This window comes from Choristoneura fumiferana, chromosome 25, assembly GCF_025370935.1.
Source record: "Choristoneura fumiferana chromosome 25, NRCan_CFum_1, whole genome shotgun sequence".
NCBI lineage: Eukaryota > Metazoa > Arthropoda > Insecta > Lepidoptera > Tortricidae > Choristoneura > Choristoneura fumiferana.
This window is the reverse complement of record NC_133496.1, coordinates 2,771,683-2,785,690: the sequence shown is the minus strand read 5'-3', so window position 1 is coordinate 2,785,690 and position 14,008 is coordinate 2,771,683. Positions and strand designations below refer to the sequence as shown.

Genomic DNA, 14,008 nt, shown 5'->3' with positions numbered 1-14,008 from the left:
CAATCGTTTCATACAAAGTTTCGTGATTTTTAACGATGCTCGTTTGTTTAGCAACGTAATTACGGACGGGTTCGGAGAACGTCGTTTTTTTTCTCCGCGAGTTTTTGTTGCGGCTAATTTTAAGTTTTTTTTTAAAGACTTGCTTGTTTTTTGGAAGTTATACGTATTTGAGGCATTTATAAGTTTAATTAGAAATGAAATGTCCGACTATAGTTTAATTGATCCATTACGTGTAGTGAAAACTCAAAAAACTTTATAGGTACGAATAACGTGCAAAATGTAATTAAAAACAATTTAAACCTAAAAAGCATTGTTAAAATTTAAAAATGAAATGCTAAAATGGGTACCACTTAGAATAGCTGCAATTGTAAGGATTCCGACATCTGAAAATAGCATTTATAACAAAAAACGAACTAATAATAAATAAGTATTCTCTTAAATTTTAACATTTAATTGTTAATTTAATCCAAAATTGTATTACCTGTGTCCACCATTGGGACGCATTATACAGGTTAAAGATGAAGATAATGACGAAATTATCAAATGCTAACTAATATAATGGACATGCCCAAAATCATATAAAACCAAACGTCTTTAAGTATCAAAATAACTAAAGAAGTAATAACATATCATTTAAATAAATGGTTTCAAATGTATGTAACTGGATAGATAGATAGAAAATAATAGATAGAAAAGTTTATTTCTGCTAAGAGTTACACATTTTTAATTTACATTTGTTGTGCCAAACTACAGAGCAGTTTGTCGGCACTGGAGTTATTTCGTCTTGTCATATGCTGTCGATGTGTTTGAGAATGTCCTGAATTCGTGTGATTGTCGGTGGCAATATAATTAATGCGAAAGTGAATATGTTTGTTTGTTTATTCGGTTGTTTGTTCCCCTTTCACGCTTAAAATACTCAATCGATCGCGATGAGATTTGGTGCCCGTGGAAATAGTTTGAGAGTTTGAGAAGAACATTGAATCGTTTTTGTCCCACAAAATTAAATGTCTCCGGGCGCACAATAAACAATTTTTTCACAAATGAATCGCTGGCCACAGCTAGTTACGAAATATATTTCCCTAACTATTCTAAATTTTTTTCCCCTGCGAATACAAAGCAATAACTCTACTCCGTGTTATCCACCTACAATTTGTACGCACTGACTAAGTCTTTCATTAGCTCGTACATCACAGCGAAGACGAGTCGAGGCTAGTGGGCAATTTGTTTCATTTAATTTTAATAGGACGCCGTTACAAAGTTACATGGTGCGGATTTAATTTGACAGCAGCATCGATTATAGATGGCACCACAGATAATATAATGGTCTCCAGAATAGGTGTTTCAGGTGATTATTGGGTTTTCATTGGGTTCGATAACACGAATTGTCAAGCTTTGGTAGTTTTCTTTGATTGTATTTTTACTAGCTTTTGCCCGGGGCTTCGTACGCGTGGAATTCCGTTATCGCGCGCTGTTCCCTCGGGAACTGTGCATTTCTCCGGGATAAAAAGTAGCCTATGTCACTCTCTGACCCATAAACTATCTCTATACCAAAAATCACGTCGATCCGTTGCTCAATCGCGGCGTGAAAGACGGACGAACATACAAACAAACTTTCACATTTATAATATTTAGTATGGATTCGATTAGTAAGTTAACCGCTGGGGGAGTAAAGTCCTCGAGTGGCGACCACGAACCGGAAGACGTAGCTTTGGCAGGCTCCCCTGAGGTAGACAGACGACATCGTGAGAGTTGCGGGAAACCGGTGGTGCAAGTGGCTAGTTGTCGTTCATTGTGGTGTTCTAAGGGGGAGGTGTTCAGCAGTGGACGTCTTTCGGCTGATGATGATGATGATGAACTGACCATTAGTTCGAAAGTCCATTTTTGTTAAGCCGGCCAACTGCGTGTCGGACTTGGCGTGTTTTATAGTTGAAATTAAGTTATTAGAAACAGTTATTACGATGATCGCTAAGTCATTACCAGTTATTAAAACGAAATAAAATAATACTGTTTTATTTTTCATTTCAAACTGACCAGCGTTTTTTTGCGACAGAAAATTATATGTCAATTTGTATGTTACTGTCAAGATCAAGGGGTTCTCAGCGTTAGTAAATTTTATTTATTTTCTCTACTTGTAATTGATTACCTATCGTACAAAGATATCTAACTGATGAAAATTATAACGAAATCCGTTGCGGGGTAGTTATTTTTGATTCCACAATTCAGAATTCAGAATGTTTAGGTCGTTGTGAAACTCTTTGGAGTAGGCCTTTTGGAGTACGTCAGCAGCTGATATAATGGGGAAGGGGGGTTTGGAGTGTAAACCTTAGCGAAAACGGTTACAAAATACGTCATGATCGCGTACGCGTTAAAATCTCAATTTGTATGGAAACACGAACATCGCAAACGTTCCGCTAGAGGCGCTCTTCGTGTTTCCAAATAAATTGAGATTTTAACGCGAACGCGATCGTGACGTATTTTGTAACCGAAAAATTACACTAAGGGCACTGTTTAGGTAGACACAAGTGAGCCCGAAGTTAGTGCTTGTTAGAAAAGTCCTAAAAATGTTTACTTGATTAGATTTCAAAAGAAAAAAAAAACATTTACTCACAACAACACAGGACTTAACAATATTATTGTAGGTGCAAATATACTCGGGAGCAACGAAATAGAGCCACCCTTGCAATTTTTACGTTGATACTATGTTTTTTAGGTCGTAAGTGTTGTCATGGAAACGTAAAAATTTGCAAGGGTGGCTTGATTTCAAAGTCAAAGTCAAAGTCAAAATATCTTTATTCAATTTAGGCTACAACAAGCACTTATGAATGTCAAAAAAAATCTACCACCGGTTCGGAAAAACCTCTGCTGAGAAGAATCCGGCAAGAAACTCAACGAGGTATATATTTCTTTGCTCCCAAGTGTAAATAACACGAAGGATAGAATGTGTGTGTCATTGCGGTTGCAAATCGGACACTGGCTCAGCCACTGAGTGGGCTCAGCATAATGCTGAATCGTTAAAACACCCCAGCGTTGATTTTCGACCGGCACCGTCTAAAAAAGCAAAAGGATAGATTTATTTCTTTGATTTTCTGGCAGCTAAGTAGTCGATTAACCTTTGATGTGCTTTGTCAGTAATCAGTGTAAAATCTATGGCAGTGTAATTTCTATTCTTATCTTAATCCGCGTTATTGATACTATTTGAGACGATGGAGGTTAGAATGCAGAGATTTTTTACCTTCCACATTTTTTTATGGACTCGTAGCTCGTAATATTCCATTCTTCCTTCTTGGGCATGTACCAATCGAGTTGTAAAGCGCTCAGATCGTCCCGCCATCTCTTAGGTCTGCCTCTGCTCCTTTGGCCATCCCTCGGAACCCATTCGGTAAAACGATTCGTGCCCATCGATCCAGTCCAAATGTATGCCGCAGACATGTCCAGACATCAGTTTAGTGGTCTTAACATAGTATCTGTAATAAAAAATGATATATACTTCTGACTCAAAAGATCTATATCGTGTTATTAAAAATAAAACTCAAAACTAAACTGAAAAGAAACAAGCCTGTGGGAAGATAACGGCGATAGGAAACATGAGTTTTGGAGTGCATTCCACATTGGAAAGGTTAATATTAAACTGTTTTTTTCTGTCTCCAGGGCCAGACATCCCAGGTTTCCTGCTGCAGCCTTTCCGGAAGCCGAAGCGGATCAGAACAGCCTTCAGCCCCTCCCAACTCCTCAAGCTGGAGCATGCTTTTGAGAAGAACCACTATGTGGTGGGAGCCGAGAGAAAACAGCTGGCACAGGTCCTCAGTCTCACAGAGACACAGGTCAGTAACACCATAGGCTTCATATTAACGTCCAGGGTACAGGTCTCTTCTCTAAATCTTAGCGAGTCATCAAGTGCAGGCATTTGTATTTGCCCACCAACGCGCTGATTGGCCAGCCTATCCTCTTTGTTTATAATTTTAGTAGTCAGGTAACTCTAAAAGTAGAGGTCCATCGATGCAATTTTTTGAGTTAGTAGTCGCGTATTTTCGGTCGCGTAATTTTGTTTTCATACAAAAGTCGTGTGGCACGAACTGGACTAAACAACGAGACTCACAACCTAAAAAAAAAATACTTTATCACTTCTCATGCTCGTAAAGTTCGTGTTTATGCTGGGTCTAGGCGACATAAAATGACTTTTTATGCTCTAGTGCATAAAATAAAATCTTCGTCTAAGACCCAATCAGGCTACAGCAGACAGCAAACAGCCACAAACAAAAAAGTTTCTATATATTTTTTAAATAATTTTTAATCTCTATAAAACTAAAAAAATCAAACAAATTAATCAAGAAAACTGAACATTTATAATTATTTAGCAATGCGTGAAAAATAAAAGGTACCTAGTAAGTGAACAATGTTTCCACTGTTGTTATTTTATCTCCTCGCAATCGAAGTGAAAAGCAGAGTGTGCTTGGGTGGCTACATGAACGTCTCGGGCAAAATGGCTCGTTTTATGCTCTTGTTGTACAATATTCTATTGTTTTAAACGTTCGTGATTTTCACTCATAGTCAAAATACCACACAAACAGTACTTATCACGCTAAAACACACGAGTAATATTTACCTCGACGTTTCGGCCACATTACAGCGGTCGTGGTCACCGAAACCGGTTGATCTTTGATAATGACTTAATTAAGTAGGTTAAGTAACATCTCCGATTCCCTATGTCAAAGGATGATTTCTTAAAACAAAATTGTGGTGCGAAATTACAGATTTAAGGTCTCTACCCATTACACTGTACCATATCATGACCGTTATAGCAACGTGTCTGGCAAAAATATATTCTTTACTAGCTTTTGCCCGCGGCTTCGCCCGCGTGTAATTCGGTTATTGCGCGCTGTTCCCTCGGGAACTGTGTATTTTTCCGGGATAAAAAGTAGCATGTCACTCTGGCCCATAAACTATCTCTGTGCCAAAAATCACGTCGATCCGTCGCTCCATTTCGACGTGAAAGACGGACAAACATACAAACACTTTCGCGTTTATAATATTAGTGTGGATTGGATATCGAAAAGTATGAGACTGCCCATTAGCACGTTTCATAACCAACCGTCGCCGTCGCCTGTCATGTATGCGCTTGACATTCCGTTCCTGGCACGTTCCTATTACGGTCATGGCATGATACGGTGTTCTGTTTTGTAAAAGGGTCAATCAACTTTTTAGTGTTGTTATTCTAAGATTATTTTTTGGAGTCTTTTTGTATATTTTATTACAACTCCAAATTTTTACTTTTACGATCACCCGTGAAATCCAACGAAAATACAAACTGAAACACAGAAAAAACCCAGAAAAAGAGACCAGCGCTGGAAATCGAGCCCAGGTCCTCAGCATTCCGTGCTGCGTGCTATACCCGTACACCAACACTGGACAGGAGTCTAGACACAAATGGCTCCCATGCACCACACATTTCAGCCTGCTTTTTTCTTTCTTGGTCACTTAAGCAGCGACACTAGCGACATCTATGTTTTAGCTCACATCAAGAGACTCATCGAGAGAGCCGTGGTGGCCTAGTGGTTTGACCTACGCCTCTCAAGCAGCGGGTCGTGGGTAAACCCGGCTCGCACCTCTGAGTTTTCGAATTCATGTGCGATTACATTTGAAGTTTACCACGCTTTGCGGTGAAGGAAACATCGTGAGGAAACCTGCACAACTCGAGCAATTCAATGGTGCGTGTGAAGTTCCCAATCGCACTGGGCCGCGTGGGAACTATGGCCCAAGCCCTCTTGTTCTGAGAGGGGCCTGTGCCAGCATGGACATATATAGGCTGAGATGAATACCTCCAAATAAAAAAAAAACTACTTAAATTATTGGTTTTAAATGGTTACGTTGCGGTAATTTTGAACATAAGTTCTTACCAATTTCCGGGAGTTATAATAATTTTTAACTAAGTTATTATAATAATTAACCTGTCAGATTCCAATGTAAGGTTATTTTATGCGCATATCCGTTCATAGAAAGGAAGCTGTTGCAGTAATCGGTGATATATAAACACGAAGTGGTTGGTCCTGACTATGAGGCTAGAGGTCCCGGGAAGTGTATCTTCACTTAATATGATAGAGTACTTCCCCCCACTATTAGTTTACACCAGAGGTTCCCAAACTTTTACTCGTAGACTACTTTCAAAGTTTTACTATTTTCGGTAGACCCCCTGCTGCTACATTTCTACTATATTCCCAAAACCTCCATGTTTTTCACGCCCACGTGGATCTTCGTCTAGTCTCCCGTGGCCGCTAGAGGCGCTAGTGTAGCGAGAGGTGTCCGAAATGTCCAATGTCACTGTATTTGGGTGAGCTACGCGGGTTTATTCACAATTAGAATAATTTTGTGCATATTTTGCAATACCTGAACTTAATTATGGCAAATATGCGTTACGGGGCAATGAATGTCTGTATTTTGAAACAGTTTTGTCTTTCGGAAACCTTTGTCCTCCCTTTTTTCCGAACATAACGAGACTGCGCAACGATAACGATATTTTTATAGTACGGTTTTATTTAAGGTATTAAATATGATTTAAATGTAAATTTTGTTTTTACGCCCGTAATAACAAAATAACCACTATACTTCAGGCAGGACCTTTTGTCTATAGTCGCGCCAACTGGTGAGCACGAAAACGGTAGCCCTCATTGCTTGCCTTTCACCATTGTGAGCAGAGTAAGATAAACGCAGTATCACCGAATTACCAAGTATCACCTGTAAGCCTAGGTTTGCCCCACTCCCTGACTACTACCACTTTACGTGTGCGAAGCCGCGGCGATACACTATTTATATCATCTATCAAAAGAGGTACTTAGGTAGATATTTTATTAGCGCGTCGATAATGAAGCTTTAATGAAGCCGTGGTGGCCTAGTGGTTTGACCTATCGCCTCTCAAGCAGAGGGTCGTGGGTTCAAACCCCGGCTCGCACCTCTGAGTTTTTCGAAATTCATGTGCGGAATTACATTTTAAATTTACCACGAGCTTTTCGGTGAAGGAAAACATCGTGAGGAAACCTGCACTAACCTGCGAAGCGATTCGATGGTGCGTGTGAAGTTCCCAATCCGCACTGGGCCTGCGTGGGAACTATGGCCCAAGCCCTCTTGTTCTGAGAGGAGGCCTGTGCCCAGCAGTGGGACGTATATAGGCTGGGATGGAATGAAGCTTAAGAAAGTCGACAATTGTAGTCTTTGGCTTGGCGTTGAATAAAAGGACAACCATAATATTCCTTTCATAACAAAAGCAAAAACACACACACATGCTCCCCAACTTTCACATAATATATATAATATAATATTGGTAGGATTATGATGTATGTTTGTATGTTATGTATGTGCGTAACTAACACCTGATCCACACTAAAATACCTCGTCGCGATTTCTCTAAACTTTAACTAATTACTGAATAGGAAACCGGTGAATGGAAACAATGCAATCGCGATAAATGTATCGCCGTAGCTAATTAGGCGTAAATCGGGAAAAAATGCTTTAATTACACGATCATTAGGTGTATTGCATGATCCGCGTACAGACTGCAAACACAGTCGCATATGAATTATTGCAATTTAATGATTTCGACGCGATTGTCTATGGATTAATATGCATGCATATGATTATACGCTAACGTGGAATATAAGGCATCTAGTCATTGATGCAAATCACTTCTCCCTTTGTCTATGGTTTTTTTTTTTTTTTTTTTTTTTTTTTCCTCCTGACTGGGGCAAAGGAACAGCATACATGTTTATTTAACGTTTGGGCTCCACAGAAAACCAGCGTTACTGCACATAATGTGCGGCAACACATGCTGAGTGGAGACCCTTTTTGGTATCCTGCCGTGTCACCTAGTAACATAGTTTTAGTGCTAGTTCTAGTCTTAGTTTTAGGTGGTACTTTTTGGAGCCAAATAAACCTTTCTTTCTTTCTTTCTTTCTTTCTTTCTTTCTTTCTTTCTTTCTTTCTTTCAAATATTTACATCACTGTGTAAGTAATTTACAAGGTGCAATGATGGGATGGCCAAGTGGTTAGAGAACCTGACTACGAAGCTTGAGGTCCTGGGTTCGATCCCCGGCCGGGGCAGATATTTGTATGAATAATACGAATGTTTGCTCTCGGGTCTTGGATGTATATGTATGTATGTAAATACTTTATTGTACATAAAACACAAAAAGAAAACAACAAAACAAAAAGTACAAAGGCGAACTTATCCCTAAAAGGGATCTTTTCAAGTTAACCTAATAATGCTAATGTTTAATATGTATTTAAGTATGTATTTATCTATATAAGTATGTTTATCCGTTGCCTAGTTAGTATTCATAGTACAAGTTTTGCTTAGTTTGGGATTAATAGGTCGATTGGTGTCAAGTGTCCCATGATATTTATTTATTAATAGGTCGATTGGTGTCAAGTGTCCCATGATATTTATTTATTTAATTTTGAACGCGATCCTAAATCAATGTTTCTAGCACAGTTGGGTGGATCAACTATGTATTTCTTGTTGTTACTCGTATTCTGTCCCGTCAGCGAGGGGACAAAAGTAATACAGTTTAACAGAAGACACGTTGTGTCACATTATACTAACATGCTTATTAGATGACCAATTATAGAAGGGGCTTAGAAATACCACAAAAATGAATGTTTGGCAAATTTTAATCCCATAAACTTACGGTTTAAAGAGTGACTCAAGATACCGTAACCATAGCAACGATTAACAAGAAAAAGTTGATCAACCCAGTTAATGGTGGACAATATTATGCATTAAGTCATTGTTGAAATTAGTCAGATATTGAGGTAAGAAAAAATAGTTATATACTACACATTTTTGTTAGTGTGATATTTAGTTGTAATTTTAAAGAAATACTTGAAAATTGCGGTTATATGTTACATTTCTTGTATTTCTTAAATAGTACTTTTTGGAAACTATAGGTCTGTAATAGTTGCATATAAATATTTGTAACCTTGCCTGTAGTAATATTTGCGGTTTCAATACATCAAGGTCGTGATTTAATTTCAATAATTTATGGAAACTGAAAATTTTATCTGACTTTTTTTGACAAATGAATTATTGTATTAATAGTGTCCAGCATTAACTAAGCTAAAAACATGAATATTTGTTCACACTCAAAATTACACCCGTATATTGTTTCCACGATGATTTTCTTGCAAAAAATCTTAAATCAGATAGTCTAAACACTGGAAAATATTGCATTTCTACATGAGTCTAAAGAGCACAAAAAAGAACACTTTAAACTGATTCAGATAATTAACTCTGATAATTGCTTCTAATTTCTAGTCGGTTTCGCGCGTACATGATTGTTTTGTTTTTCATAACCGTTTGTTTGTTGCTGCTGACTGTACTGAGTAGTTGGGTGCTACTGTAAGACGGGTGTGGCCAATACCCGGTGACCTAGTTTCTAAATCATTCAGTTTTACACTCACTTTCTTGTATTTCATCATCATTAGCCGAGAAAGGAGACAGACATGACGCAGAACACCACAGAGGGCCTATTCCGAAATTCGAAGTTCGTGTCGCTCCATCTCTCTCACGCCTCTGGTTTGATACCAACTTCGATTTTCGAATTTCGGAGTAGCCCTGCAGAAGCGAATTCAGTAGCTGTGCATACTTCTGCACCAAGTGGAGATGGTGTGAGCACACGGCGGCCACGCCGTACAAAATACGCGTTCTTGAATCTACATAGGCACGACGATGTCTGTACACGCGTCAATGTGTGCGTAAGATACACAGGGCTGACTATCGCAAAACCCTAATAAGTGCTACCAATGACATTTTTAAAGGTATGGCTTAGATCGTAATCGTTAATCTTACCTATTTATTTAAACCTACTTAATATGTGTCTGTCTGTGTATTTAAGCATTATTATTTTCAATTACAATAGATATAAGACTACAAACTTAAACGAATTATTCGGTAGATCGTTATTTAATGTATTAATCGCGATTTCAGAAATCATTATTTATTTAGAAAAAGGAAGTAGGTAGAGTACCGTTACCATTTCGCAAAAAAATTGCTCCCTAACTTAGTGGCGTGCGGCCGACACACATCGCGTTGCGCACCCGACTGCTTTCCTGCGGTTTTCCTGCAATCTGCGCTTTTTGACTTTAATCGTTAGTATTTCAAATAAATTTTCTAGTAAACGAAACATTTGGGCAAATGAAGTTATAGCATATTATTATGAATTTCAGGCAAACAATAGATAACCAGTGGACCTTCATGACGACATTCTTGGGAAAATAGTCCACAGCGTAGAGCTGGAGTCTGGAGTTCATATTTGGCGATAGAGAGCGCTGCTACTCTCTCACATCAGGTCCTTTAGTCGCTTTTTATGACACCCACGGGAAGAGATGGGTCTGTTCAATTGTAAAAATGGGCATACCACGGCTGCCGTATATTTACTTGTTTATATTGATATCAGAGGCCATATGAAGGCTCCACGGAAAGAGTATGCCTAGTAACCTTTTTTAAAATTGAGGTTTTAATCTCAAAATGTAGAGCTCGTAAAGTAACTATGACTACTGTTGAATCAAATAATCTGAAAACAATATATATATTTTTTTACTTTTAAATAAATTGTAACTATAGTAATTGTTCGTGATGACTAACTTTCAAACCGCTATAGCTCAAAAAGTTGCTTAGGTGACTAGATACGTTCTTTCCGTGGACCCTTAATATTGTCTAATACACGGAATTATAGTTGCTTTGATCACTTTATTCTGTCATACGTCATCCTATTCCTACTAATATTATAAATGTGAAAGTTTGTGAGTGAGTGAGTATGTTTGTTACTTCTTCACGCTGATACGGCTGTACGGCTTTGGATGAAATTTGACAAAAAGTTAGTTTAAAACATTATAACCTGGATTAAAACATAGGGTACTTTTTATCCCGATATTCCCACGGGATACGGATAAAATCTCTAAATAACAACCGCTGGGCTTAGAATCATGAAATTTGCCATGTATGTTTTAAATACTGTATAGATTCAGGCGTGTTTTAATTTAACGTCAAAGAAAACCACGATGTAATTTTAGGGAATTCCCACGCGAATTTAATAAAATCCGGGAATTTCAATTCAACTGCTGTATCTAATGATTTACGCGTGCGAAGCCGCGGGTAAACGCTAGTATGGTATAAAAGAGAGAGGAGGGTAGTAACAGATGAAGAATGTGATCGCGAGAGTGTTTTTTTGCATATATAACACCCCGCCCTTAACCGCGCATGACCCGATACACTTTTGACCGTTTTTTTGTAAACATATTTGCAGGATGTGCATTTACTTTAACGTTAAAATACTGCCACCGGTCGTTTTGAAGTAAATTATGATAATGACATAATTTAATATTATTTAGTATAATTATGGCGAAATGGATTGTAATTGGCACTGGAGGCAAAGGCTGACATTTGCTTGGATAGAGACCCATTACTTTGACTGTAACTAACTACGAATAACTTAGTGTCCTTCCATCCGTTACAGAACTTTATCTTTTGAACCATATCTAATAGGTGTTAGTTCTAATATACTGAGTGGCACAAAATTTGGCCCACTCTACATACAAAATTACATATAACTGCATACATTTGAGGGCCAGAGTTTTTGCCGCTTAGTATACTTAGCGACGGTTAAAAGAAGAAATTGACTAAGCGATATTTCTGTGAAAAATTTGAAACAGCTTAAACGACTGAGAAAAATTCACTGAAACTCAATATCCGAAGACGAAGGGCTACGGATTAGCCCGAAACATGTCGAACTAAACTCGATTTAAGACGTGAGTTATCCGGGTCATTATATTTAATATGAAACTCAATATCATTTTTTATAATTTTTTGTAAAAGGTGTTGCAGTAAATAAATATTGAATACTGAATATTGAATCTCAAAAAAAGACCCTTAGTCAATTTCTCCTTTCAACTTTCGTAGATACACTTCTTTTCTTAGTGTTTTGTGGACGTTTAATTGTATATGGTCACTATAAAAATGTACTATTATGCTAAAGTCTATGTTCGTCACTTTTTACGCTAAAATCGTAGATATATCTCAGAAAAAAATTCAGGATGTTAATTATTTAGATATTCCCACGGGATCTAAAACTCTAAATCTCAACTTAACTCTAGATATCATTTTCCTCGCCACTCGAGTACTTTTATCCTCCTAGGGTTATCTGTTCTTCGAGCAATGCATGTGGCCCTCCGATTGCTTCAACTTGCATATTTTTACAGCTATGTTGCTGTATATGTGTGTCTTCTGTGTTAGTGAATAAATTTCTTCTTTCTTTCTTTCTTTCTATGTAGATGACTAGTTTTTCGACGAATGCAAGTTTGTATGTTCACACATATATCGTAAATTATCCAACATACGGCTCGATTAAGGTGCCACGCCCTCATTGATTATTCATTAACTTGCAATACCATTTTTTGTTGTTATCATTCCAATTACAATCGTTAATGATATTGCGAAATCACTTAAAGGTATAAACCGTAACTAGACGGTTGATTCAGTTTAATAGTTGCAATACAGGGACGATATTATGACGTGCCGGGGGTTCCAACCCCATTAGTCAAAAATAATAACTTTTCTCCTATAATAGAAACATTAAAAGCAAGTGTATTTTTTAAAAATAATCATAATTTGAAAAAATAACCACGAAAAGGATTTCCTCTTTTTTATAAGATTTGAAACTGTTTGTTTTTGTCGTTGAGTCCAATCTTGCAAGTTCATTTTGACCCACTACAGTGGCCAGATTAGCTTGAAATTTGGTATAGCTACAATATATAAGTTGGATGACAATGCAAGTACAGTCAGCAAAAAACCTTGTAACTATTAAACATCAAAATTTTAGCGCAAAAATTTATTTGGTTTCACTGTCGTTTATAAATATTGAGCAAAAAAACCCGTTTTACATTTTTACTTAGTGTTTTAATCCTGAAACCGTATTTTTTCAGAATCGTTACAAGACTATATAAGCTCATGTCAGTTTCTATGCGCGTGTACATGAAAAACAGGGTAGGTATTTCCATGTCAGTATTATTCGGCCCGGTAAAGAGTGTCACCTGTCAAAACGATCGAGTCAAAGACACATAAATTCTTTTTTAATGTTTTTTTTATTCTGGAGTATGGAACAAACCGTAACCAACCGGACTGTCGTAATTTGGCGGTAAAGAAAACTCTTTCATTTTAAAAATTAATTGATGCTACTTAACAATCTGATATTTTTTTCTGTTAATTAGAAAGGTTATTCCTATCGATAAAAAAAATTTCAAGAGTTTCTTAAATTGTCATCCATTCCCCATTGTATTGACCAGTTCTGAAAGGGATATACCAAAGTATAGTATAATAGTATCAACATATTTTGCAACCAATTCCTACCAATTCCTACCAATTCGGTTACCGCATCTTAACACTCTTTTTTTCTGTTTGAACTTCGATCATCAATGCTTGCTTAGTTTTCTCTTCACTTCAACACGATACTTACATACCCGTCAAGCAGTTTAAAATGGGTTTTAATCTATTTTGTATGATGTACGCTCCGATCCGTAATTTTGTATGATTAAGTAAATTACCTGCAGCTGTTGGACGGCCATTAAGATAAAATGTTTACGTACTTAATTCGATTATTGGAGCTCGATTTATAATCGATCATTGCCGATGTTGAGCCAATGCTGCGTGGAATTCAACTTTACCTTTTAGATAATTGCTTTGACTAATGATTTCTTACAGGTTTTATTTTTATTAATAACTAGACTGCCCGCTAGTACGTTTCCTAATTGGTTCCATATTTGAATATCGAAAATTAAAATACCTACGGTTAAAATGTCGATGTTCAAAATATCGAAAATTTAAATATCGATTGTATCACAATATCGAAAGTTTTTACACCTATGGTCAAAATGTCTAAGATTTAAATGTCGATTGATTAAAATATCGAATGAGTAAAAATATCGATAGCCAATATTATCTATGTTGTAAATGTCAACATATTTGAAT

At 37.2% G+C, this 14,008-nt stretch overlaps 1 protein-coding gene and 1 long non-coding RNA gene across 2 annotated transcripts in view; one reads left to right on the top strand and one right to left on the bottom strand.

Annotated features, from left to right (window-relative positions):
* The window catches only part of LOC141442106 (homeotic protein empty spiracles-like), a 49,329-nt gene that overhangs the window by 20,930 nt on the left and 14,391 nt on the right, over nucleotides 1-14,008 (top strand). Inside the window, exon 2 of the mRNA XM_074107019.1 lies at nucleotides 3,649-3,821. Within this exon, the coding sequence (XP_073963120.1) occupies nucleotides 3,649-3,821 (173 nt within the window). The remainder of the gene's footprint in view (nucleotides 1-3,648; nucleotides 3,822-14,008) is intronic.
* LOC141442110 (uncharacterized) lies at nucleotides 2,775-7,413 on the bottom strand. The gene is made up of 3 exons (XR_012452885.1): nucleotides 7,360-7,413; nucleotides 3,233-3,464; nucleotides 2,775-3,048 (listed from the first exon to the last, which is right to left on the bottom strand). It is a non-coding gene; the product is annotated as an uncharacterized lncRNA (long non-coding RNA).